The sequence below is a fragment of the Diceros bicornis genome, chromosome 15 (genome assembly GCF_020826845.1).
Source record: "Diceros bicornis minor isolate mBicDic1 chromosome 15, mDicBic1.mat.cur, whole genome shotgun sequence".
Taxonomy (NCBI): Eukaryota; Metazoa; Chordata; class Mammalia; order Perissodactyla; family Rhinocerotidae; genus Diceros; species Diceros bicornis.
In genome coordinates this window covers 38,759,140-38,781,692 of record NC_080754.1, presented here as the reverse complement: position 1 = coordinate 38,781,692, position 22,553 = coordinate 38,759,140, and the positions used below count along the sequence as shown (strand labels likewise).

At 36.1% G+C, this 22,553-nt stretch overlaps 1 protein-coding gene across 1 annotated transcript in view; it reads left to right on the top strand.

Annotated features, from left to right (window-relative positions):
• Positions 1 to 22,553, top strand: part of VPS8 (VPS8 subunit of CORVET complex) — a 257,252-nt gene that overhangs the window by 163,638 nt on the left and 71,061 nt on the right. The window contains exons 35-38 of the mRNA XM_058556181.1: positions 1,333 to 1,379; positions 13,882 to 14,029; positions 17,488 to 17,577; positions 20,588 to 20,630. Of these exons, the coding sequence (XP_058412164.1) occupies positions 1,333 to 1,379; positions 13,882 to 14,029; positions 17,488 to 17,577; positions 20,588 to 20,630 (328 nt within the window). The remainder of the gene's footprint in view (positions 1 to 1,332; positions 1,380 to 13,881; positions 14,030 to 17,487; positions 17,578 to 20,587; positions 20,631 to 22,553) is intronic.

The following is a 22,553-nucleotide window of genomic DNA, read 5'->3' as shown; positions in this document are numbered from 1 at the left end:
AAGTCTACAGTTCTGGTGAATCTTCTTGCCTATAGTGTTGTTATTGTCATTTAAAATGTAAGATTATCCATTGCAGGATTTTCTTTTTCCTGTAGTCTCAAAAGATATTTGGATGCAGAGAGGTAAATGAATATAATGTCATTCATCAGACAAATATATAAAAGCTGAAGTGTCATGGATTAAAAAAAGTGGCTATTTGAGTGTGGGCTGTTTGTGGAGTCTTACATATTTCCTTTAAAGAAATGAAGTATTTATTTTATTGCAGACCTTTATGGCTTGCGTGAGAATCCCACACAAATTTTATAAAGTACCTTTACTTTTGATGACAAGAAATATGCCTCTGATAAATTGTTCACAGAATTCTTGAAATAAGCTAGAATATTAAGTTATAACCAGAAGTGTAAGATAAAACAAAGTGGTAGACCAGGGAAAAGATAGAAAATCAAAGAGCAATAAATATATTTAAAATGTCACATTCTAAATGACATTAATCCTTTTCAGTTTTGCGAGTCCCCTGCTTTTTTATAGGTGGAGTTTGAATGTGTCAAAAAAAAAAAAAAACTAAACTATAATAATTTTTGCTTAGCTTTCCTAAGAACTTAGAAACATTATTTATATTCATGTAGTATAAGATTTATCTCATTTGATTCCCACCTCTACCCTGTGCAGAAAGCAGAGAAGATATTGCTGTTCTCTTTTTTGCATAAGCAAACTGAATTGCTGAGAGAGTCAGTGACTTACACAGAGTCACATAGCTAATAAGTGGAAGAAACAGAACCCAGATTTTATGGCATATTAGTTGCTAACATGTTGCAGTTTGCCATCTCTTCTGTAGTTGATTATATTGGGGAGTTAATGAGCTTTTTTGGTGGCGGTTGTTATTTGGGCCTCAAACTACCACCCTACCTAGATTAAGTATCCCACAGTTGGCCATTGTCACAAGGAGGACCAGGTGAGGCAGTGTGAACCCATCAGTGCGGCCAGAACTCACCATCAGCAGAGCAGTTCAGAGCACCTGCCATTCCGAGGGTCCTCATGCTGGAAACTGCTCAGGGATTTGTCTTGGTAAAGGGCTTTCTTTGGCAATAACAAAGTGTTTGTGTTTGTTCTGCACTCAAAATTGAATGTGTGATAGCCATTAGAATTACTGAGAGGAAATGACCTCCAAGTGATTCTTTAGAATTTCTTAGATCTGTACAGAGGGCTTAATGGAAATAGTCATATGCATGTGTGCAATGTAAAGGAATAGTTTAGAGTCATTCTTTGCCACGGCATAGTTTGAAGAATTTGTTTTAATATTTAATTGTATTTTTTTATTGTTTTTCTGTTCAGAGCCAAGTTTTGCTTTTCAAATTTTTGAGGAGTCTTCTTGACCCAAGGTATGTTAATAAACTTTAGTTTTTTGTAATACATAGATAGGAAATCAACTGAGGTTAAGAAACTGGCCCATGGTATCCAGATAGTACAATCAGCTCTTGATTTTTAATCTTAGTGGGAGTGACAGTTACATAGATTATACCAAAATACATGATGTGAAAATAGATTGTCTTGAGGGAATACTTTTCTTTCTGTCTGAACATGAGCATGCGTGATGAGTTGTCATCAATGTAAATAAAATAATGAAGCCATGCCATGAGCACATGTTTCAGGAAGAGTGTGTTGACCATCTAGCTTCCCCTTTCTGTCCTAGCTTCGCTCCTTCCTGCTCCTTATTCTGTGCTGTACATTGATAGCTTCACTTTTCAAGGTAAACACCTAGTTCCTAGCCCACCTCTAAATGTATTACCTTTTAAACTCTCATTTGAAGTGTTTAGTTTTAAGTAACTTCTCCTGGCGATGTGAGAAGGAAAGTTTAAATGGTTTTTAAAGTGCTACTGTGGTACTTACCAAATAAAATCCAATCCAAGGAGATGATGAAATTAGTAATGAATTTGTAAGCAAAGTAGCTCTGAATGTGAGATCTGAATGTTTTGCTGTGACATTAGAAGTTGAGTGTAATAATATTTAACATCCTCTAAGACATTCACTCTTAACCAGAAGTGTGTGTGTCAGAATCACCTAGGAAACTTCTAAAAATACAGATGCCTGGGCCCGAGCCCACAGAATCATTGTGGGTAGGGATATTTTTGATGTGCACTTAGAGGTAAGCATCACTGGCTTAAGTGTAATATTCCAGGATGACATAGCTTTCACATCAGACACACAAACTTTTAAGTTGCATTATAATGTACACTAGCCATTTAAAACAGTCATTTACTTACTTTAGTGATAACATCGGTTTTGGTTATTCCACTATTCTGTGCTGTTTTTAAGTACCAAAATACCAGTAGTTTTGTTGATTATAATAATTTTTTGAAATCTCAGTCATTTAAATCTTGAGCAGGCTATGCTGCATTTACATTCAGAGTCATACAGATGTGTATATGCAGATGTTTAGAAAAGCAGTCTGACTACATACCCCCATACACACCTATTCAAGACCTTTTCAAAGTGTCTGTGTTTTTATTCCCTGTTGTCAGAATATTACTGAGGCTAGACACCATTTTTATTTCTGGTGGTCATTTGGATTTCCCTCAGAGCCAGTTTGGGCCCTAGTCTACTCCTAGAATTAACTGTTAGAGATATCTTAGAAGTGTAGTTGGGGGGTTGTAGGGAAGGAAGAGAGCTGGAAAACGGATGGGGAGAGCTTTGGGAGGAGATATGAGGGGAGGGCGGAGGACTGAGGAGGACTGAGCTAGGTGGAAGAGGAAGGAGGCGCCCAGCCCCAGTTCCCAGCCCCTTCGGAGCCTGTGTGCCGCTTTTCCCATGGCAGAATTCCTTCTGTTCCTCTCTCATGCCAGATCTCCAGTGTCAGATCCATTCTCTTAGGACCTGACTCCTCTTCCCCCATCCTACCTGGGGAGACTTCAGCTGGAAGGACAGAGGAAGTTCAGCTTTGAACTTGGCCATTTCTCATATGTAATAAAATATGGAAGATGATGGTGACCAAATCTTTTTTAAAATAAAAAATATCAGTATTAGGTAATATGAATATCACTATAGTCGTTGGCTCCGAATGACTGATTTCCCATCTCATTTTAGCCTTTTTAAATAAGTATGCTTTTTGACTAACCTGGAAAAAAATGGTTAGGGTCTTGTCAGGTACTGGGAAAACTGAAGTGGGAAACTGAGGGATTGTGGAAAAAAGATACTTAGAGACAAAAGAACATCAAGAATGGGTAGACTGGCCCTGCCTAGCAGTTTTTGCTGGCAGACAACATCAGAGTATTTTTGCCTTTGATTCTTCCCTTTCTGTTCTTCTTAAGCAATAGTTTTTTTTAACATCCAGGTTTTTTCCCCCATCAAGCTCCTCTAGCAGCATTCTGGAGAATAGAGGAAATGAAGGAAAACAGTTATTTTGAGATAGAGACAGCTTGTATTATGTGTGTCATATCAGAATATTTCTTTTTTTTGCTCTTGCCCCAAAAACCTGAGTCAATACGATCCTTATTTCTGTGTATATATGGTTTGTGCATATTTGATTTAACATTTGCATGTATTCATTGAGTTGTTTTTGAGGAGGTAGCTTTTTATTTTTGTCAACAGCATTTTTAAAGGAACAAATCATCTAATTGAATTCTTATGTATATTTCTCTATTTTCTTTATCCAATTTCTTAATTATCTTTGCTATGTAAATAATGTCCTCAGTAGAATTAATTGACCTACAAAGATATTGGTGGCATCTGTACATAGAAAGATCAGATAGTTTTGGGGGGAGGGGTTAATCCTCCAGAAGCAAATTACTTGCCTGAATTGAGGCCAACAGCTTGGGAGAGAAAGGATTTGCCCCCTCTTCCAATTCCCTTCATGGGACAGCTGCCACATAAAGCCCTACCCCACCCCCACTCCCTGCGTGCATTCCTGCTGGCCAAAAATTCTCCCAGGAGCTCTCCTGATATATTTACATCCAGATGCAGGTCTTTTGTGCGCTGCGGATGCTTGAAGGATAATACAAAAGGACACTGAAGGTTTTTGTGGGATTATGCGCTGCCTAAGGAATAAAGAGAATATACAAGTATATTTATAGTCACAATATTTTCCTAGGTATAACTTTCTCAATAATGTTGATTTAGCCTTTGTTAACGATGTCCGGAGGCCTCTGAAATATATCAAATATATGGTATGATTTTTCTTGTAGAAAACACATAAAATGTCACATTATATTTCCAAGTCTTTAATCAAAATAAAGTAAAAATTGAACATTGCTAAGAAAATGAGTATCTTTGCCAAGGAGCAAAACATAGGTTATGGAAATGGTTATACATTAGATTTAAGTTGACTCTGTCAGTGTTTCTCTGTGGATAATTTTGAAAGGACGTTTTAAGATATTGACACTCATTGTTGAAATAGCATATTTCAAAATTAAAATTAAAAATGAGAACGTTATGTTCATGAACTTTGACCTATAAAAATACATTCCTACTTCAGTGAGTGCCTGTCAGCTTGGCCAGACTCACCACCAGATATTGTATCTTTGGTTAGTATTTTGCCAGCCGCTCAGATTCAACCTTTCAAATCCTAACACATCATCATCTCCTAATCTCCAGACCTTTCATATTACATAGATAGATATGTAGATATATAGATAGATAGATACATGGATAGATAGATAGATACAGGGATACATAGATAGATAGATACATGGGTAGATGGATAGGTAGGTAGATAGGTAGGCGGGCAGGCGGGCAGGCAGACAGACAGACAGATACATACATACATACACACATGGATAGATAGATACATGGATAGATAGATACATGGATGGATGGATAGATGGATGGAGGGAGGGAGGGAAGGAAGGAGGGAGGCAATAACCTACATGCATTTATTTCTTCATTCCTTTATTCAATAATTCTTTATAATGAGATTGCCATCTACTAAGTGCTGGGCTAGACTTTGAAATGGCTCAACATTGTACTCACTTATTTTCAATCCAAACTTGTTCCTTCTTTTATTTTTTCTCCTAGCAAATGGCATTATCTCCCCATTTATTTCATTTAACGATTTACTGAGTAGCTGCAGCATACTAAGCACTGTGACAGGCATGAGAGATAAAATGGTGAATAAGATGGGGCCCTGCGTTTAGAGAATTTACATTCTAATGGAGGAAATAGACAAGTAAGCAGACAATTATAGTATAAGTGTCTTAAAGGAAATCCTGAGAGTGGTGATGATTTTTTCGCTGTCCTTTGCACACTCTTCTCACCTTCTCAGCCACACCACACGGAATCAGTCATCAGAATCCACCTCTTGAACGTCCCTTACATGTGTGTCCCGCTCTTGTCTACTGCCCTGGTTCAGGCACTCAGCGTCTCTCTCCTCGTCTCTCTTGTTGGTCTGCTAACCAGCCTTCCTAATTTTTCTAGTTTCATTTTCAAACAGGCAAATGATGATAATGTTCCCCTTCTCAAAGTTCATTCAGTATCCAGGGTAAAATCCAAACTCCTCATGGTGCCCAAAGCCTGTTTTGGTCAGATTCAGGTGTATCTGTCCAACTTCATTTTCTTAGTTTGTCCCATTTCTCTTTTCTCCTTTATTTCTCAGCAGTACTGAACTATTTGTTCATAAGATACACTACACGTTGTCATTCTTCCCTTTGTGTATGTCTTCCTCCCTCTTAGTCCGCTTTGTTTTCTTGAGAGCAGTTTACCTATATGTATTAAGAGCTCTAAAGTTATACATGTGTATTGATCCAGCAATTCCATTTTGGAAAATATATTTCAAGGGAATACTGTGAAAGAAAAAAGTGGTTAATATTAAAATATCCATATTAATATTTACATACTGAAAAAGCTATTTAAAAAAGAGGTTGGGGGAGATGGCTAAATAAACACTAAGGTTTGTTGTTGTTTAGTGCCATTGAGTCGATTCCTAGTGACCCTGTGTAGAGCAGAGTGGAACCCTACCCAGTCTTTCTGCACCATCCTCTCACCTTCTCACACTGGATCAGACAATGCTCTGCTGCTGTTCATAGCGTTTTCATGGCCAATTTTTTCAGAAGTGGGTGGCCAGGTTTTTCTTCCTCGTCTGTCTTAGTCTGGAAGCTCTGTGGAAACCTGTCCACCATGGGTGACCCTACTTGTATTTGAAATACCAGTGGCATAGCTTTCAGCATCACAGCAACACACAGCTGCCACAGTATGACAGCCGACAGATGGGTAGTGTGGTTCCCTGACCAGGAAACGAACCCAGGCCATGGCAGTGAGAGCGGCGAATCCTAACCACTAGACTGTCAAGACTGGCTAAACGCTAAGGTAAATGAGCATAGTTGAATACCAAACTGGCAAGCATGGCAATATGAATGTAAAAATAATGCTAAATTGGAAAAATACGTAACATTAAATAGTGTGCACACATACTATTTGTGTGTGTGATTGAATGATAATAAGAGGATATGGAGAGACATAGATAGCTTAATGTTCCCTGTATTCTTTACCCCCATAGATTTGCTCAAGTTAATAAAAATGAGAGCAGTTAATAGTTAGGAAGGGTCTGCTCTTTGCTTTTAAAATTTCTGAAACAATGAAAAGTGGCATGTAAGTGCTACATACTAAAGTTTCAAAAAATGTGCTTCATTTGTATTTAAAGAAATCTTTCCAAATACCCATATTTTTCTATTTACAATAACAAGGACACATTTTAAGATACTTGGTGGCTGTTTACAGTCCTACCCTTTCTTTTGTTCTATTTATGTTACTGGTTTTTATTCATTGCCCTTGTTTTTTGATTCTTTTTTGGTTTTCTACTTTTTTCCTGCCTTCTCTGGTTCTAATTGAGCTTTTTATATAATTCCATTTTTTCTCCTCTCTTAGTATATCAATTATATATTTTTTTTTACTTTTTTAGTGGCTGCTTTTCAATTTGCAATACACAATTATAACTAATCCAAGTCCAATTACAAATAACACTGTTGTACTTCATGGTAGTACAAGTGCCTTACAACAGAGGACTCCTAATTCCACCCTCTTGTCCCTTAGAACAGTGCTGTCATTTATTTCACTTATCCGTAAGCTATAATCGCTGAACACTTTGTTACTATTATGCTTTTGCACAAACTGTTTTCTGTTAGATCAGTTAAGAATAGGAAAAATAAAAGATTTTATTTTACCCTCATTTATTCCTTCTCTAACACTCTTCCTTTCTCTGTGTAGATCCGAATTTCTGACTATATTATTTTCCTTCTTTCTGAAGAACTTCTAACATTTCTGGAAAGACAAGTCTACTGATGACATATTCCTTCAATTTTTGTTTGTCTGAGAAAGTATTTCTCCTTCACTTTTGAGAGATAATTTTGTTGGATATGGAATTCTGGGCTGGTGGTTTTTTCTTTCAGTACTTTAAATATTTTGCTCCACTCTCTTCTTGCTCGCGTGGTTTATGAAGAAAAGTCTGATATAATTCTTATCTTTGCTCCTCTATACAGAAGGGTTTTTTTCCCCCTCTGATTTGTTTCCAGATTTTCTCTTTGTGTTTGATTTTCTGCAGTTTGAATATGATATGCCTAGGTGTAGATTTTTTGATATTTATCCTACTTGGTGTTCTCTGAGCTTTCTGGATGGATGGTTTGGTATCTGTCATTAATTGGGGGAAATTCTCAGTCATTATTGCTTCAAATATTTCTTCTGTTCCCTTTTCTCTTTCTTCTCCTTATGGTATTACCACTATGTGTATGTTACACCTTTTATATTTGTCTCACAGTTCTTGGATATTCTATTCTGTTTTTTTTCCTGATCATTTTTGTCTTTGTATTTTAGTTTTGCAAGTTCCTATTGACATATCTTGAAGCTCACTTATTCTTTCCTTGGCTTTGTCCAGGCTATTGATGAGTGCATCAAAGGCATTCTTCATTTCTTTTAGTGTTTTTGATTTCTAGCATTTTCTTTTGATCCTTTCTTAGAGTTTCCATTTCTCTGCATACTTTACTCTTCTGTTTTTACATGTCACTGTTTCTACTAGAGCCCTTTGCATATTAATTATAATTGTTTTAAATTCCCGTCTGATAAATCCAACATCTCTGCTGTATTTAAGTCTGGTTCTGATGCTTGATAGTCTCTTCAAACTGTATTGTCTTTTAGTGTGTCTTGTGATTTCTTGTTGAAAGCTAGACATGATGTGCTGTGTAAAAGAAGTTGAGGTAAATAGGCCTTTGGTGTGAAGCTTTGTGTTTATCTGGCTAGGAGTTAGGCTTTGTTTACTCTTTGCTATAGATTTAGGTGTCTGAGGCTGAAATTTCCTCAAGTGTCCTTTTTTTGTCTCCCTGGTTGTCTTTGGGTTTCTCTAAAGACTTCCTCTAAAGTAAGGTCTGAGATGTGTAGTTCTTTCAGTTGTATTCCCATTATTACACAGGAGCCCTATTGATGTGGTGGTGAGGTGTGGTGGGAGGGGAGGCATTCTATATCCTGTGATTAGCCCTCAGTCTTTAGTGAGGCTGTGCCCCTGGGCAGTGTCCTTCTCAAGTGCTTCTTAGTACTCCTCCCCCCTTTAAGTGAGACAGGATGGCTAGAGAGGGCTGGAGTTGGGTATTTCTCTTCTCCCAACTTGGTGAGGCTCTAATAAAACCCCAGTCGGTTAGGTTCTGGTAAAATAGTTTCCCTTGAGGGTGGTCATATTCGTTTACTAGGGCTGCCTTAACAAAGCACCACAAACTGTATGGCTTAAATGACAGAAATTTATTGTCTCAGTTCGGGAAGCTAGGAATCCAAGATCAAGTGTTAGCAGGATTGATTCCTTCTGCGGGCTGTGAGAAAGAATCTGTTCCGTGTCTCTTCTCTAGCTTCCGGTGGTTTGCTGGCAATCTTTGACATTCCTTAGGTTGTAGAAGCATCACCTCGATTTCAGCCTTCATCGTCACGTGGTGTTGTCCCTGTGTGTACGTTTGTGTTCAAATTTCCACTTCTTTTAAAACATTGATCATATTGGAGTCGGGGTCCACCCTAACTTAACTAATTACATCTGCGAAGACCCTGTTTCCAAATAAGGTCACCCTATGAGATACTAGGAGTTAAGACTTCAAAATATGAATTTAGGGGGGGCATAATTCAGTCCATAACAGCAGGCCTTGTTAAGAAGAACAAAATGCTCTGGGTGTATTTCAGAATGGCCACTTTTCCCCTCCCCACTGCTGGAAGCATGATGGGATTTTTCTCCAATCTTCACAGTGAGAATCTGGTGGGCCTCCTGGAGGTAAAACTCATGAAAGTAAGGGAACTCCCCTCCAAGACTTGGCCCCCCTGGAATTTTCAACTCTCAGCTTTCTACACTGAACCTCCAGCGTTTTGTCAGTTACAGTTTAAGTTTTTCTGTCCCAGGACTGGCTCCGGTTAGCAGTGGTTTCTCTTGCTTGGCTTCTGCTCCAATAAGCTGTGATTCTTTGTATCTGCTGTCTATCTCTTTCTAATTTCAGTGGCGGCAGTTTGCCCTATGACCTCAATTGTCAGATGGATCCAAGAAGAGTTGTTGATTTTCAGTTTGGTCAGCTTTTTTCCTGTGAGGATGGAAGTGTTAACTTAAATGCCAGACCAGAAACAAGAAGTCTGTGTTCTCTATATGTTCAGAATTATATGTGGATATCATAATAGATGTGTAGTAGTCTGACCCAGCGTCATTTCAAAAACTATTTCTGGAAACTGTTTGAAGAATGTCTCTGTGATGAGGTCACAGAACTGCCCCTCTTCCATCTCTTCCAATTCCGTCTATCACTTGGGGCAGAGAATGGCACCAGGTTTCTCACCTAAACCTGAAAGTGCACCAATTTAGTATGATGCAGAGATGCCAGGATCTGCATCTTTCCAGTCTTTTTCTGCTTGGGCCACATTAAGACAATCTTTGCTAGTAGGATCACTAGCCGATTTTAGTGATAAGGAGAGCTTTGCCTTAGGAAGAAAATATACACTGCAGGTAACTGCAGCATTCTTCTTATTAGTGTTATTAATAGTGGAACTTTGGAAAATTTGTTTTAGCTACTCTCTGAGTTTTTAATTGAAATCTGTACAGCATTGGAATGATCCAGATACTGTTTATACTTGATAAGGTTATGGAAGTAAATTATTTTTTCTGTCCCTGAAATCATTTGGCTCATTTCTGTTAGCTTATAAAGGCCATTCTTCCCGCTTATGCAGGAAAACCTATAAAACAGTACATTTTCTTTTTCATGAATATCAGAGAGATAATAAAAATTCTGTTAAGGTATGAAGGAGGGTATTTTGACATTTAATTATTAATCAAACTTGGGAGATGGAAAGTGACCAAATCCCCCAAAGATCTATCTTCGATCTGCTGTTACATCATTTGATGCGGCAGAATCTTTACTGTTAGACAGAATGGTGCACTTGTCTGCTTTGGTCTGTCCCTCATGTAAGGGACTGTGGTTCTTCCTGTGTGAGGGATACTGGCAGCTGTGCACAATGTAAAGGGTCATAATGGAGCTCAAAGAGACCAAAGCATGCTACTGGATTCCTTCTTGTCACAGGACAGGTTTCCATCTAAGCCAGTTGCCTGTCCAACTTGGGGAACATTATTGATAATTATGTTACAGTTTCATACAAATTTTGTAAGTATTGTCTTTGCTACCTATAATAATCACATTTAAAGTATTTTTTAATACATTAAAGTATTAAAGTGTGAGAGTGGCACACTCACTTATGTTTTGTTCAGTTGACAGGGGATTACATTGTGGCATTTTTAACATGGAAAGCTAAAAGTTCAGCTGAGCAGCCTTGTGAAGCAACTTGATTTGAATGAAAACTATATGGAAAATAATTTTCTTTACTCTTGGGTGTTGTGAGTGATATATTTGATTTTTCAGTCTAAAAGGTACCAAGTAGTCCTCAGTATGCCACCACCTCCAAGGACTGGATATATGGGAATGAACAGAGAATTCAAGCAGTCAGGATTTAGGCTAAGCTGAGGTGGCCCTCAACTGTCAAAACAAGTTACTGAGGGAGATTGTGAAATCCTCGTCCTTGGAAATCTAGACGAGTACTCTAGACTGGCCTATTTTTGTGTAGTATTTAGAGTGAAGAGGAAGGACTAGACCAGACTTTTTTCATTCCCGTGCAACTTTTATTTTCTCTGGCAAATGTTCTGAAATCAGAATTTAAATTTTAGAATCAATTTAATATAATTTTTTCAAAACTGATAGTTTATCCTTCCCCAGAAATGGCCTAATGTACAAGATTATAATTTTAAATTATTTTCACAACCTGAGTAAGAGTGGATATTTTCTCCAACCTGCATTTTGGGATGTGATTGGTATGTGTGTGTGTGTGTTTCACAAGGCAAACATATGCTTTCTTTTAAAGCTGACAAGGTAAAGCTTTATGTGTGCCTTGTAAAATTCTCCCTTTTATTTATAGTTAAATGTTTATATCTTATAAGTCAATGCTATGATTAAAATAGAAATCCCAAAAAAGTAGATACAATTTAGGTCTAAAATACATAATCTTGACAGCCATTAAAGTTAGCAGTGGGTATATGGCAAAGCAGGTAGCTCATAGAAGACTAATAGAAATAGCTTTGGGAAATGAGTACAACAAATTGTATTTATGTGCAAGACTGATAAACAACAGTCAGAAATGGGGGTAAATTCATTAATGCTACAATTTATTAAAGTTTTGGTTATGTTGATGTTGCCTGATCATTTCCCAGCAGACACATTATTTCCCTCACAAATGAATGCATAAAAATCTATTCATCTGGGTGATTTGCTTGGTTTGATGCATATTCACATCTTCAATACTTGTAAAGAGTTTTGTCAATAAATGTTCTGGAAAGAATTAAATACTGTGATTCATCGGCAGATGCTTATGTTTAATCTTAATTTGCTCCATAGTCTTGCATTTATAAAACATTAGCAGAAGCCTGGTTTAGATAAAATATTACCACCACCTACAATATGGTGAAAACATCTGGAAGGCACACTGGCTTACCTTAACGTTGAGAAACATTGATTAGCATTCCCTTTCTCTTTTACCTAATAGTGTCGTATTGAGACACCGCCTTGATCCTACGTAGAGAACTATCATTTCCCTGGGTTTATCATGTACATCTTCTATTTTCTCCCTGCAGAACTTTCTGACAGGATTTATTCCCAGCTATATCTGACTTTATAGCCCTAGTCCTTTTAATTTTCACCCCTCTATCCTATATTTGGTTCCCTCTGTTTGAAGGCGATCCAGTGCACTATTTCCAGTCAGTTCAGGTCAATGCAATGTACGTTTACTGAGCACCTATTTATTATGTGCCAAGACTATGCTATTGCTGGGGAAGCCACGATGAACCAGCACGGTCTTTGCTCTCAGAGTTTATAGTATAGCTGCGACACAGACACTTAAGCAGATAATTTTCAAGTTAAGTAAGAACTAAGGTGGTGGTCTTCATAGGGAATAGCAAGTCACTTAACAAAAATTCTACATTAAAGGCAGTTGTGAAATTAAAAAGAAAAAAGAAAATTCAATCTTTGGGATTTACAGCCAATTTGAAGAGATACTGAATTAGCCCATCAGCAAGTATTGAAAGCCCCAAGCAGCAGAACTTGTTGAGTGCATCACCCAACCTCTGGTCAGGACTGAGTGTCACAAAGCTCTTCATTTAGGAAAGATTTCCTATGTCTAAATATAGTTCCTCCTTCTGTAACTGAAGTCTCTTACTAGTAAAAATAGGAGAGCTACTTACCGTCATTTATAGAATAATTATAACCCCCAGATTGTTCTCTCTGGAGTCCAGAGATTCCTACCTGTGGCTGTTGGTGCACCACACAGGGGTTCCAGGTGTGCTAAGAGACTGATCCCCTCAGCTCGTGGGGTGGCTCTTGAGGCGTCCCGAGTCCCTGTCATTGATCTTATTTCACTCCCATGGGCCGTACAAATATTGTCGCTTTCTGTGTGCCATGATATGAGAAAAGCTGGAAAGTGTTGCTTTAGGCTATCTGCCTTAACCTTTCTTCAGAAGGTTAGTTTCCCAAGCAGTCATTTTTGTATCTGATTAACCCTATTTCAATTCTTATAAGGAGCTTTAGTTGAGGAATTCTGAAGAGAAGATAGGACTCTCAGAAGGAACTGATTTCTTTTGAAGCAAGAGAGATGATTCTTGGGTCTTCAATGAACAGCAGTTGATTTCCTAAATAGTTCCTTTTGGCCACCAGTAGTTGTGTGTGCACCATGATAAAACTAATACTCCACTTCCACAGCTTTTGTGTAAGCATTGCGAATAGTGGGCTTTGTGACTAGCTGGCAGACAAGGCAAATGAACCCATAAATACTGTGTATCCTGTTATTCATCCGCTTTTCTATTTGTTTTAACAACACCCAAATCATCAGCCCTTACTACATGCAAGGCACTGTTGTCAGCTTTGAGAATGCATTAGCAAGAAGGTAACTGGTGCCTACCTCAGAGTTTATAGTCTTTTAGAGAAGCTAGACAATTAAAGAAGTAATTACAACGTGGTATGATTGGTGCTATAAGGGGAATATAGTAGGAACAGTTGTTGAGACTGAAAGATGGTTTATTATATATAGTTACTGAGTGATCAACTTGTTTAAACTGAATTGCATCACCTTTGATTCTTTTAGAGCAACAGTACAACTTTTGGTATTATTCAGAGGAGCCTCCACTGAATATCATTTCCGTAATTATTCAGTGTCAACTGAGAAATACTGTGGTTTAGAATGCCTCTGATGTAACATACAGTTCACCCTAATAACCTGAGTAACAGTGAGACTTTTAATTCACCATTTTACCTGACCAGAAAGTAGTCTTGGTTTTAAGGTAACATACTTTTTACCTGTAGCTTTAATTATAGATGTGATTAAATAATGCTATTCTCTTGCCTTTTATGTTTTCAGGGAAGGTATTCATATAAATCAAGAATTGCTGCAGCTATCTCCCTGTATTACAGAGCAGTTCATTGAGCTGTTGTGTCAGTTCAACCCAGACCAAGTTATAGAGACGCTGCAAGTCCTTGAGTGCTACCGCCTGGAAGAAACTATTCAGGTAAGACCAATAGTGTAGAGAAGACAAGCGTGAACTTTTCCTAATCATTCACCGTTTTACAAATGAGCAAGGGGAGACTCACATAGTGAATTACTTGCCTAAGTTTATAGCTAGTGAGTAGTAGCACCTGAGATTGAACCCACACAGTCTGACTCCATGGTGCGTGCTCTTCATTGCTTCCCCGTTTATTCTAGTAAAGTCAGAAACAACACATATCCATCATTGTTATTAATCAAGTTTCACAGACATTCTAGCCAACACAATAAGTCTAGAAAAAGGAATACAATAAAAATATTATAAGGAAAAAACCAAGCTCTTGTTTGCGGGCACTGATGGTTCAGTAGTCCTGCTGCACCATAAGACTTAATAGGCTGAAGGGAATTCGGTAGCCTTGGCACCATCATTGCTTTGATTCTCTTCCCTTGTTTTCTCCTGTTTCCAAAAGAAAATGAATATATGTATGTATGTGTCTATGTGATATATGTGTCTATATATGTATAAAAGAAGCTACTATAAGAAGTTAGTATGTTCCCTGTTAAAATTTGTTTTTAGGCTACCATTGTATTTCCTTTCCTTTGCTGTCAGTACTCATGAAACAGTAACCTATATTTTCTATATCCATCTCCTGAACTGCCCACACACTTTAAAATTTTTTAATTATGAAATATTTCAAATATATAGAAATGTGCAGAGTATCAAATACCTATATACCCACCCGCCCAATTTTATAGAGGTTAACATTTTGCCATACTGGCTTCAGATCTTTATTGTTTTGTTGTTTGTTTGTTTTAGAAATAAACCAGCTTTTATGTGTCATGTTCCCTTCTCTCCCCTGAGGTCACCACCAACCTGAAGAGGGGAAATTTACCCTTCCCGTGCATGTTTTTTATTTTTTCTATGTATATTTTGACCCATAAAATACATGATACAGTCTTACATGTTTTTGGAATTTGTATTAATTGTATCGCATAGTACATATGCTATTGCAAATTTCTTTTTTCATTAAATGTTTTTTTAACTTATCAATTTTTATGCTTGTAGATCTAGTTCATTCATTTTAATGGTCGTATAATATTCTGTTGAATGAATTTGCTACAGCTTGTTTATTTCCCTGTTGATAGACATTCATATTGTTTCCAGTCTCTTACTTTATAATCAATGCTACATTATACATCCATGTCATATCTCCCTGTGTGTCCATGTGACCTTTCTCTAAGTAATACACCTAGAAGTAGAATTCTTGAGACAATAGAGTAGCTTAATTCTACTGATATTATCAAGTTGATTTCCTATTTGTTTCTATTCTCATCATCAGTGTTTGATATTTGTTGTTTTTCCACATTCTCACTGATTTCTAATATTTTTAGACTTCTTAATTTTTGCCCGTGTAATGGGTATCGTTGATTACTTATGACATTGAACATCATTCCATATGTTTAATGACTCTTTTGATTTTCTTTTCTCTGAATTATCTATTCATATCATTTGCCCTTTTTTCTACTGAGTTTTTGCCCTTCTCTTGATTTCTAGTTCTTTCTAATTTCTACATCTCTAATCCTTTGCTGATATTATGTGTTGGAGATGCCTTCTTCCAGTCTATTGTGGCACATCTTTTAACTGGGTTTTTAGTGATTTCTATTTTAATTTATCAGTCTTTTCCTTTAAGATTTAAACTTTTTTGTGTGAGTCTTACATCCTTTCCTACTTTGATGGCATAAAAGATATCCTCTTATATGAGTTCTGTAGTTTATCTTTTTACATTTAGGGTTTTAATTCATCTGGAATTTATTTTTATAAACAGATCAAGAGCGAGATTTGTATATTTTTTCCCACATGGATAGCTAATGGTCCATGTGGCATTTTATTGTCTTTTCCTCACTGATTTATGATGCCACACTGCTGCATACCAAACTCCCAGATATATGTGGGTCTGTTTGTGGGTTCTGTTCTGTTCCCTTAGTTATTTGTCTTTCCTTATACCCATACCACGTGTTTTAATTAATATAGCTTTATAATAAGGCTTATTATTTGAAAGAAGAGTCTTTCCTCCTCATTCTTTTTCTTTAAAATTCTTTGGCTGCTCTTGGCCTCTTAGTATTCCACATCAATTTAGGAATCACATTGTCCGGTTCCTTTAAAAAAATTCTTCTGGGATTTTGTTGAAAAAATACTGTGAATTTATAGATTAATTCAGGGAGGATTAACATCTTATACCATAAGATGAGTCTTCATATTCAGAAACATGGTTATCTTTTCAAAATGGCTGCTATGCTGTTTGGTGAGGTTTTATAACTTTTATGTAATATTTTATATGAGGTTCTTGCACATATTTTCTTAAATTTGTTCCTAGAAACTTATACCTTTTGTTAACGTTGTGAAAGGAAATTTTTTGAAAAAATTTTTTTATTGATTTCTGCTGCTATCTGTTAATAATTTTTGTACATTGTTTTGTATCTAGCGACCAGGCTGAATTCTTTTTTCATTCAAATAGTTTCTAGATTCTTTTATGGCAATGATATTTTCTAAGAATAATAGTAGTTTTGGTTTTTTTCCTTTCCAGTCATATACTTTTTTCTTTCTCTTATCAGATGTCTAGGAACTCGAGGATATTATTGAATAGAAGCAGTGATAGTATGCATACTTGCCTTGTTCCTGATTTACAAAGGAATGTGTCTAACATTTTACATTAAATATGGTGTTTATTATAGAATTTTAAAAGATAATTTTTATTAAATTAAGAAAGTTCCATTCCTATTCATGTTTGTGTTTGTTTTTGTCAAGACTGGGTGCTGCATTTTATCAAATACTTTATCTGCATTTATTGATGATCACATGTTTTTCTCCTTTAATCTTTTAACCTGTTAATATGTTATTTGTGCCTCTCTTTTTTCTTACTACTAAGAAAGTTTTATTCTACTTTATTAGTTTTTTCAGAGACTAACTTTGGATTTGTTAAACTTCTTTATTGTTTCTCTATTGTTTCCTTCCTGTATTTATTTTCTTTCTTTTATCTTCTTAGCTTAATTGGTATTTCTTTTTCACTTATTAGAAACTCTTAGTTTATTAATTTTTATTAAGATCCCACAAGTTGATATGGAGTGTTTTGTCATTTTGTTCTAAATATTTTCGGTATAATTACACTTAACAATTTCTGGTTTATATTATTACTATTTATGTATATGTGTTACTTTTTCTCCAGTAGACCTCATTCAGATGCATAACAATTTTTTAAATAAATCAGTGAAAAAAAATGAATGAACATTGTCCAATTAGAACTGCCAAATGGGCCACTATCAAACTAGAAAGTAAAATACTTGCATATTATACTGTAAAGTAGCATACTACAAAGGTATGAATTCTTTATTTATTATCATGCTGTATTTTCATCCTTAATAGGATCTTCCTACTCCACAAACAAGATTTGTGAACAAAAATCTTTATCTTTTCTTCTTTCCTAGATTACCCAGAAGTATCAACTTCATGAAGTCACTGCTTATCTATTAGAAAAGAAAGGAGATATTCATGGTGCCTTCTTAATAATGCTAAAGGTAACATTTTCTATATTTGCTTTGTCATGTTTCTATCTGTCCTTCTATCCATTCATCAGTCCATCTTTTTTTAATTGAGATATGATTGACATATAACACTGTGTAAGTTTTCATCAGTCCATCTTAATTTCTTATGTTTCAAAGTAAGTTGCAGACACTAGTACATTTTACCTCTAAATATTTTTATCATGCGTGTCATTGACTAGAGTTCAGTATTTCTTTGTGGTTCTTTTAAGGTAAAATTTACATACAACAAAATGCGCAAGTCTTAAGTGTACCATTTAATGAATTTGACAAGTGCGTACAGCTATGTAGCCCTCGTCCCTAACAAGACAGAACGTTACCTTCACCCCCGAAAGTTCTCTTACATTCTTTCACAGTCTGTTCCCTCTCCCATCCCCACAGAGATAACCACTCTTCTGATTTTTTTCACTGTGAGTTAGTTTTGCCTGTTCTATTCACTCATATTAATGGAATCATACGACAGGTACTACTGTATAATTCTGCTTTCATTCAGCATAACGTTTCTGAGATTTACCTCTCTTATTTCATGTATCAGTAATTTGTTCCTTTTATTGCTGAGTTGTATTTAATTGTATGAACATACTGCAGTTATCCATTCTCATGTTGATTGACACCTGGGCTATTTCTAGTTTTTGGCTGTTATGAATAAAGCTGCTATGATCGCTCTTGTACACAAATGTTTTTATTTCCCTGGAGTCAATACCAAGGAGTGGAATTGTTGAGTCACAGCATACGTATAGGTTTACTTTTATAAGAAATTATCAGACCTCTTTCCAAAGTGGTTATACCATTTTGCATCCCACCAATAGTGTGGGATGAGTTGCTGAGAGTTGCTTCAATTCTCACCAACAGTTGGTATTCTATCAATTTTTCAAAAAAAAAGTTTTTTCCATTTTTTTAATTGTTGTAAAATATACATAACATAAAATTTACCATTTTAGTGGCATTAAGTATATTCACATTGTTGTGCAATCATCACCACTATCCATCTCCAGAACTTTTTCAACTTCCTAAACTTAAACTCTATACCCATCAGACAATTACTCCCCATTCCTCCCTCCCTGCCCCAGCCCCTGGCAACCACCATTCTACTTTCTGACTCTTTGAATTTGATTACTCTATGTACATCATATTCTTGGAATCATACAGTGTTTGTTTTTTTTTGTCTAGCTTATTATACTTAGTATAATATCTTCAAGATTTATCCATGTTTAGCACATGTCAGAATTTCATTCCTTTTTAAAGCTGAATGATATTCCATTTTATGTATTATATTGCATTTGTTTATCCATTCATCTGTTGATGGACACTTGGGTTACTTCCACCTTTTGACTATTGTGAATAATGCTGCTATGAACATGGGTGTACAAATATCTTTTCAAGACCTTGCTTTCGTTTCTTCTGGGTATATATCCAGAAATAGAATTGCTGGATTAAATTGTAATTCTATTTTTAATTTTTGAGGAACTGCCGTACTGTTTTCCATAGTAGCTGCACCATTTTGCATTCCCACCAGCAGAGCACAAGGGCTTCAGTTTCTCCACATCCTCACCAACACTTGTTATTTTCTGTTTTCTTGATAGTAGCCATCCTAATGGGTGTGAAGTATTACATCTGTTTTTTAAATATTGTCATCTAGCTAGGAATAGATTAGAGATGTCCTTTTTATATCAAAAAGTGCTCCATATTGGCTTCTAGTTTTTTTCTAGCCATATAATTGTAAAACAGGCCAGGAAGAATACTCTACAGAGGCTTTGTGTAGGCTCTTAACCTCTTTTAATCTGCAAGTGACTTACCCCTATATCTCTTTTTTCCTTGTAATTTATTAGTTGATAGCATGAACCTAGTTTTAAAGGATATATAAAGGTATTCCTGGCATAGATGGAGGAAAGGGAAGCAAGAGATCTTTTTAGGGAATAAGACCATCATTTGCAAAGGTGTGGGAACACAAAGAAATATGAACTGCTAGAAGAGCAGCCAGTAGCTTTACTAGAGCTGAACTATCAATACGCAGGTCGGGTTAGAAACAAAGGCTAGGTCCAGATTTGGAAAGATTTTATAGGACATGCTAAAGAATTGGGACTGATTCTGTTGTCACACAGGATCAACTAAGGGTTTTAAAGCAAAGAACTGACATAATGTTTCATAAAGACTACTCTGATCACTGTAGGAGAATCTGGGGTGGGGTGGTGGATATGCAGAGAAGGAGGAAGTAAAACTGGAAGCAGAGAGAGCACCTGCGAGGCTGTTGAGTAGTACAGATGTGAATCAGTGAGGGCTTGAGCTGGGTGTGGCAGTGGCAGTGGAGTGAGAAGAGGTAGATTTGAGAACTATTGATCATTTGAATATGGTGTGGGGTGAATGAGAGAGAATGGTTAATGATGATTCTATGATTTTTGGCTTAACATTGGCCTATAAGTGACCTCAAGAAAAGGAGCAAATTTTGGGTAAAAGGGATGTATTAAGGTCAGTTTCAATGTATATTAAGAAGCCTTTGGAATATCAGTTAAGGATATCTAAGGGTCTAGAATTCAGTAGAACAGTGGACACTATTTCTGCATATTTAGGAGATGTCACATTCAAGACTGTCCCCTATGCTATGGGGATAGACTTGTATGTCCTTTTTTATTCCCACCCACCCATTTTTCTCATAACCCAGTATAAATTTTATTCCCTTATCCAATACATAGATAAATCCTAATCCTCATTACTGTGCCTAAAGAATGTCAATAATGACTATGTGGTGGTACAACAGAAGCAGAAGTGGGGCAGAATAAGTGATACATGATATTTTGGGTCCCTTCCAATACTGCTAGCTCTGCTTTCTATATACACAAGAATTCTCTTCTGATTGACAGTAAGAAATCATTCTTAATAACCTTATTGTTTCTTGAGGATTTTTCTTTAAAATATGTTAATTTAAATATTTGGTGGATTAGAAATACAAAGTGTTCCTTTTACCCCCTGCATTCTTTTTACCTCCTAGAGACTACAAAGCAAACTACAAGAGATAACACATCAAGAAGAAAGTAAGTTCTTGAGTGTAATTTACAACTTTTTCTCCAGTGGACCCCATGTTGTAAAAGATGTTGTCTAATAAACTGCATTTATTAAGTAATAATCACATTGATCTGCATAATTACCTTTTATCTAACATCAATCTTAATTTTAGTTCAGTTTCAAGGGCTCTTAATAGGAAATCATATAAGCCGTTGTGACTTTGTGATGCAAATTGGCAGTGGAGTTCAGTGTACAGAAAATTAAGCACTTTTCACTGGTATTATTTTTTTGGTTATATTTCTGTACTGTTTTGGTGATATGTAAATGAGGTGCATAACTAATGTCCTAAAAATTACTATAATATGCTGAGCAACAGCAAATCAGAACTTCTAATCAGTAAATAATAGCCAGTGTTTCTGTACTGAATTTATATAATTTTAGCACAAAGCAGTAAAAATTGACAGTTTAGGATCTTGAATGGCTTTGTCATGGATAGATGTATAATTCTCATTATTTTCCTTAAAATTTAATATATATATATTTTTTAATTGTGGTAAAGAATACATAACATAAAATTTACCATTTTAACCATTTTTAAGTGTACAGTTCAATGGCTTAAGTACCTTTACATTGTTGTGCAATCACCACCACCATCCATCTCCAGAACATTTTCAACTTCCCAAACTGAAACTCTGTACCAATTAGACAATCATTCCTCATTGCCTCCTGCCCCCTCAGTCCCTGGCACCCACCATTCCACTTTCTGACTCTGTGAATTTGACTACTTACTCTAATTACCTCATATATGTGGAGTCATATAATATTTGGTCTTTTGTGTCTGATTTATTGCTTTAGCATAATGTCTTCAAGATTTATCTGTGTTGTAGCACGTTTCAGAATTTCATTCCTTTTTAAGGCTGAATAATATTCCCTTTTATGTATATACTGCATTTTGTTTGTCCATTCATCTGCTGATGGGCACTTGGGTTGCTTCCATCTTTTGACTCTTGTGAATAATACTGCTATGAACATGGGTGTACAAGTATCTTTTCAAGACCCTGCTTTTATTTCTTCTGGGTGTATACTCAGAAGTGGAATTGCTGGATTAAATGGTAATTCTATTTTTAATTTTTTGAGAAACCATCATATTGTTTTCCATAGCAGCTGTATCATTTTACATTCCCATCAGCAGTGCACAAGGGTTCCAGTTTCTCCACATCCTCACCAACACTTACCGTCTGTTTTCTTGATAATAGCCATCCTAATGGGTGTGAAGTGGTTTCGATTTGCGTTTCCCTAATGATTAGTGATGTTGAGCATCATTTTCATGTTCTTATTGGTCATTTTTATGTCGTCTTTGGAGAAATGTCTGTTCAAGTCCTTTGCCCACTTTTGAATTGGATTATTTGTCTTCATATTACTTGACATTTTTCAAAATAGCCCTCCCAAAGTTCAGAGAATCACTTGATGAGTGATTTTTAGATTGTCCTACCTCTCTAACACACCAGCATGTTTCTTGGACCCCTTGGCTCACACATATCCCTAAACACATTTACCCTAATTCTCTGGAGATTACTTATTTATCTATATTTTTTGATGGTTAGGTCGTAGGGGATAGGTATTATACTGAATCTTTGTGGAACCTCAGTAAACATGTGATTGACTTTTCCATATTTAGCCCAGCTAAAACATTTAATTATTATTTTTGTACTGTCAGTATATGTTCAGTCAATTGACTATGTTAGGTTTGTTGCATTTATGATATTTTTCTTTTTGTTATAAGAATAATTTTTGTAGACATGAAAGATTGAGGGAAAAATAAGAAGAATGTTTCCCCAAAATCACTACAATGATTTGCAGGTAGTATGTCTAGAGAAGCCAGCTCTTTGAATTCCAATGAGGATAAATTTCTCAGTAATAGTCTCATGTCTACCATTTACTTTCAGATTCAA